General features: G+C 51.3%; 1 protein-coding gene across 15 annotated transcripts in view; it reads left to right on the forward strand.

Annotated features, from left to right (window-relative positions):
- Positions 1 to 5,801, forward strand: part of dlg1b (discs large MAGUK scaffold protein 1b) — a 91,601-nt gene that overhangs the window by 68,921 nt on the left and 16,879 nt on the right. For 8 of the 15 annotated variants that reach the window (XM_015041074.1, XM_015041075.1, XM_015041077.1 and 5 more), the window contains 2 exons: positions 4,696 to 4,791; positions 5,147 to 5,200. In XM_015041074.1, the coding sequence (XP_014896560.1) occupies positions 4,696 to 4,791; positions 5,147 to 5,200 (150 nt within the window). Of the gene's footprint in view, positions 1 to 517; positions 1,198 to 2,346; positions 2,774 to 4,695; positions 4,792 to 5,146; positions 5,201 to 5,801 lie in introns of those variants that run through there. The other 7 variants (XM_015041079.1, XM_015041082.1, XM_015041084.1 and 4 more) reach the window with 5 other exon arrangements.

Raw genomic sequence — 5,801 nt, forward strand, 5'->3', positions numbered from 1 at the left:
ATTCTAAGGTAAAACCCAGCGCATACAACGTTCATGTTTTGTTTTTGTTGTTTTGTTTTTTTTTCATCCAGACGGCTTCCCGCGCACCCCCTGCAATGGCACGCCGCCCCCACTTGGGGGCGTGCCCCACAGTTTGGGAACCTCTGCTCTAATCAAAACTGTGATGATGGTATATTCTCCATACCTGGTTCTGACCCAGCCTGGTTCTGACCCAGAGCGGTAAACCAGCTGCAGCGGACATCTTCATCGCGTTCAGTGACTCGGTGGTTCAAGCTACTGCTAACATGTTTTTTGTAACTTGACATTTTCTTTTATTTATTTATTGTATTTGTTGCTGCTTCTGGCCAAGACTTACTTAAAGTAGGTTTTGATATCAACGGCGTTTATTCTGGTTAAATAAAAATACTGCAGCCTGGCTAACTCAGCTTTTCTGCGCTGATCACTGGCTCGTTTCTGTTGCTAACCCGTTTGATGCTACCGGGTTACACAGCTGATCCTCCAACCATCCCGCGGGTTTTCAGTCTTAACTTGTTGAGACCAGCAGCTCCCCTGTGAACAGCATGAAGCTGAAACAGCTGGTGTAAATTCAGAGCCGGTCCGGTTCCGTCGTGACATCTGATGACCCAGCGATTCTCCGGACCCAGATTTCCCCGTCGAGCCGTTTTCATTTTTTCATTCTTGGGAAAAGGAGCGAAGTGGGACAAAGGTCAGCTGATTGGGCCTCCCTCTGAGCTGAGGAGGAGGAGGAGGAGGAGGAAGAGGAGCGTGATGTTGTCAGACTGCAGAGGGATCAGAGGCGCCGCTCGCTGCACGTCCTCCGTCAGCCCTGCAGTCTGTTGTTGCGCCTCAGACAGACGGAGCTGCCGCTGCAGAGCCATGACCGCCGCCGGGGGGAGGACGCCTCTGCCGCTCCGCCGCGCCTCCTGAACCCGCCGCTTTAGCGTCCGCTCGCCTCCTCAGCCTCCCTGTTTGTGTCGGCGAGGAGGAAGGAGGGGGGCGCCGGGTGGAGCGAAGGCCCCCTCCCATCGTCTGCTCTCCAGCCAGCAGCAGCAGCAGCAGCTGCCGCCCCGCAGCCCGCAGCAGCAGGAGGCGCCGCGCCGCCGCAGCATGCTGAACTCGGTGTGGTACGCCAAGAAGGTGGGCCGCCGCATCATGGGCACCCTGAGGAGGACGAAGAGGCTGCACCGCCGCCTGCTGGTAGGTTCCCCCCCCCCTGCTGCGTCACGCTCCGGTCAGGAACTGGAACCCGCTCCGGTCCGGGTCTGAGTCCGGATCCGATCCGGTTCTGTCCGCTGCAGAACGTTCCGGATCGTTGGCTGCTCTCGGATCATGGGAGCGCCTTATCGGGTTCGGGTAGGTCCAGAGCTGATCCGGGTTCTGATGGGATCCGGCCTCTCGCACGTGTCTTTCTGCCGTTGCCTAGCAACCTGTGGTGTCCCGGATACGCTGCGGCGCCTCAAACACGTCAACATCAGAACACGCTGTTCAGCCCGACAGAACCCGGCTGGGTCAGAACCGGGTCAGAGCAGAGAGGTTCTGCTGCTGCCTGGTCGATGCTCTCAGAACCATCAGCCGGTTCTGAAGTCTGATCCATCATCTGCGGGTCCAGTTCTGAGAAATCAGAACTTACGGTTTGGAGTTTGGGTCAGACGCTGTGTCAGAACCAGGTCGTGTTCTGTTCTCTGGTTCTGGTTCTTACTGGATCTGCAGAACCATGGTTTTGACTCAGGTTCTGATGCCCGGTTCACCTTCGGACAGTTCTGGAGCCGGTTCTTCTGGGTTAGAACCGGACCGTTTTTCTCAAGATGCATCAGAATCTGGAGCTTCCAGAACTGGCCGCTGTGGTACCACCCACAGCCGGACCTGTTCCACCAGATTCTGGAACCAGAACCAGAGCTGGGTTCTGGTTCTGGGCTCAGTGAGGCGGGCCGACCAGCAGGCGGCGCTGCAGCCTCACCAGACAGGCGTTCAGGAACCGCAAAGGTTCAGTTTGACCCGGTTTATGTGGACCTTCAGAACCACAGTGGATGAAGCGTTCAGGAACCGGGTTCAGTTTGACCCAATGACCTGGTTCTGATGCCAGGACAGATTTCCTCCAGTCCAGAAAGTTCTGATGGTACCAGACAGCAGTTTGTTGTTTTTTTTTTTTTGTTTTTTTTTGTTTTTTGTCTTGGAAAGGTTCTGATCCTGGAACTCGACCCGTGTAGATCAGAACCAGAACCGGGCCCAGTTCTGAGCGGCTGCAGCTTCCTGTCTGCGTCATCCTGCTGTTGACCCCGGGGGGTCGCATCGATTATTCATGCTCCCCTCCCCCACCCGCTGCTGATTAACCGGCTGCAGAGAGACGAGGTCGGCTCAGAGGGAGGGCAGGACGGGTTCTGGACGGCCCGGACCAGACGCTCCGGCCCGGTTCTGAAGGAACCTGCTGCAGAGGATGACGGCGCATCACCTGCGGCAGCCGCTGCCCTGCAGGCCGGAGCGGCGCCCGCTGGACCTGGCTCTCCAGGAGTCCCTCGCTCACCTGCACCCGCTGCAGCGCCAGCAGGCTATCGAGCTGCACAGGCAGAACCAGAACCGCCTGCCGGTCCAGAACCGCCTGCCGGTCCAAGCGTCGCTGTCCACCTTCACCTCCTGCACCGTCCCGGCTTCCTGCCGCGCCCGCAGCCGCTTCCTGAACCTGCGCGACAGCGTGAAGAAGAACCCGGCCAAGAGCACGGCCAAGATGGCCGACAGCCGCAGGGAGGTCCGCTGGACGCCCTTCGCCTTCAGCAAGGTACCGCAGCCGGGCCTCAGTCCCAGTAGGTCTGGACCAGACTGACCCAGTTCTGTTGGATTAGCGCTGCGGTCGGGTCGGACGGTTCAGAGCAGTGAGATGTTTTCCTCTCTACAGTCACCGGTTGCTTTCCCAACTTTAGTTATTCTCACATTGATGGTTTTTCTGCTCCAACTGTTTCATTCAGTGGTTGTAGTGTTTTTATTTTTTATTACTTTTTTTAGTGTTTTTACTCAAACTTTCCCCGTCGTGCCTGCAGCGCAGAGATCCTCTCTGTTTCAGGAGGGCTCACTCTGCTGGCCGTGGCGCTGCGGTGGGAGCGCTGTCGCTCCGTGGCGTTCCAGAAGTAGGGCTGCGGATCAATGCCGTCGATGTTCCTGGCTAAATTTAGCGGCGGCTGGTTTTCCATCAGCTGCTGCGTCAGGTTTTACTGTTGCGTAACGATGGAGGCGGCGTGCGGCTCGCTGCGTCCCGACGTCTGGAAGATCAGCGGCCAGCAGGAAGTTTAACGTCCTGGAGGGAAAATTAGGATTTAGTTTTTCAGTTTTCTAAATCGGTGTCTGTCCGTTTAGAGCTGGAAGGAAGGAGGACCTTCTCCTCCTCCTGTGGGTTTCCATGGCAACAACAGAAAAATATAAAACATAAAAAGTCCCACAACTCATGAATCTCTATTTTTGTCATTTTTTAAAACAATATTGCTTCTTTTTCTTAGTATTTTATCCATTTATTTTAGCTTAAATTATTGTGTAATTTAACAAACAAAATGCAGAATTTCAGTGATGATTCAGTGATTTCTGGCTGTGCAGTCGGGTCTGTAGAGTTTTGGCCGCTGCAGCTTCCCGTACCTGTTACCTGGTTGGGAGGCGGAGCTTGATGCGTTAATGAAATAATTTAAACGAATCAGATGTGAGTTTATGGAAGGTTTCCCTTCATTTTCCATAAAGCTGAAAACAGAAACATGTTAAGGACGGAAATAAAACTGAACAAACATTCATTAAAGAAACTTTTACTGTTTACAAGGATTTTATGTCAGTATTTTAAAGTTGGGTTTAAGATGGTTTTAAAAATATAGATCTTTTATAAAATGTGAAAACATGAGACTCTTTGTTTTGCACATAATCTGAGTTTATGAAGGAACGATTTTTTTAGGCTCTAGTGGCCTTTATTTGAAAGTAGTTTGACAGGAAAGAGGGGAAGACATGCAGCAAATGTCACCAGGCCGGGAATCGAACCTGCGACCATCGGCACGAGGACTAAGGCTCAGTACGTGGGTTGTGCTTTGCTCCTGCACCACCACAGCTTTTAAACTAATTTATGTTCTGAATCTTCGTGTTGAACCTGATTAACAGTAAATTTGGACCATTGGCTTCTGATTCACATCATTTAATGCTTAGTTTAATAAATAAGATTAAAACAGAAAAAGTGGAATTAGGTGAGTAAAGCTTATTTCACAGTGACCTGAGGATGATCCATATTTATATTAATGTTCAGCTCAAATTCATGATGTCGTTCAGTTTCACTGGTTCTGACCCGACTGATCAGGTCCTAGAACCAAACCGGCTCAGATTCTGGTTCTGGTCCAGTTCTTACAGTTTCTGGTCTTCTTTTGACCTTTGACCTTGTGAGCGTCTAGATTTGCCTAGATTTGGTTTTCTGTGGTAACTAAAGGACATCCACCCCCTGCTGGGGCAGTTCCTGCAGGACTGGGGTTTTACCCCCCTCCCACCCACCCACACACACACACACACACAGGAAGCCAGCAGCATGGCGGTGATCCTCAGAGCAGCAGAACATCTGAAATCCCTCCTCTGATTGGTCGATTTCTCTGACACTTCCAGCCGTTTTCAGTCCAGTTCTGCTCCATCCTCCTGCTGTTCATCTGTGTTTGTCTGACCTTTGACCCTCACCATGCTATTGTTCAGCAGGCCGAGGCCGCCCCGCCCTGCTCTCCTATAATCCCTGTGATCCCCATCGCTCCAATCCCAGCCGAGACCTCCGCCATCCCCGCAGCATCACAGGTTTCATTTTTTATTTCCTTCACTTTTCTTTCTCTCTCTGCTCCATCCCTCCATCCCTCCATCCATCCATCCATCATCTGTACAGTGATCCCTTGGTTTGTTTGGCTCCCCGTTTTGTTGAGTTCAGCTCCGTTTCTGCCGTCCAGCTGATGGACGGAGCAGATTAGAGTCGGCTGCCGCTGCAGCAACTCGTCTGGTTTCGGCCAATCAGGAGAGGTTTGAAGCAGGAGCCATCGGCTCGCCTCGCAGCGTCTGGTTAATTCCAGCCTTCATGCGTCTGCAGCGCTGCGTCTGCCTGGCGTTGGGGGTGGAGCTCAGGGTTTCTGCTGGATGCTGATGTCTGTTCTCTCCTCAGGCCAATCCTCCGCCCATGGTGGTCAACACCGACAGCCTGGACACGCCGCCATACGTGAGTCTCCATCAGCTCCAACCAACCAGAACGCAGCCTTCGTTAATATTAGCCTGCTAATGCTAATGTTTGCTCACTGATGCCAACTGATTTTCATATTTATTGCAGACTTCCAAATGCAGCAGTGAGCCAAATCACTTCAATGCTAAAAGTTTTTCTGATTGTTTGAAACTAAAATTGAGACGCAGATTTGAATAATTGACCCGTTTTGTCCTTTGGCTCAGTTTGTGTCCAACTAAAATTTATCACCAGTGAATTTAGTGAACAGAACTTGTGTTCTGTGTTGGTTTATCAAGATGCATGCAAGCACCAGTGTTAGCATGCTAACTCTGTTTATTACTTATTTTGAAAATAGAAAATAGTTTTTCTGATTTTCTTAACGTGTTTGACAGTTTACTCTGGCTTACAGTGTATGCTACTGCTACATTTAGCATGCTAATGCTTAGAGAAGTGCCGATCAGGTTTTTTCCTGCCGATTCAGATCACCCATGAGGGCCGATCACCGATACCGATCACATAATTATTATTTTTATCATAAACACTACCGGTTACATTATGTGGAAAAAGGAACCATGAATTCATCTTAATTTAGGCAAAAACT

The sequence above is a fragment of the Poecilia latipinna genome, unplaced genomic scaffold (genome assembly GCF_001443285.1).
Source record: "Poecilia latipinna isolate Pla-1442-1.1 unplaced genomic scaffold, P_latipinna-1.0 Scaffold537, whole genome shotgun sequence".
Classification (NCBI taxonomy): domain Eukaryota; kingdom Metazoa; phylum Chordata; class Actinopteri; order Cyprinodontiformes; family Poeciliidae; genus Poecilia; species Poecilia latipinna.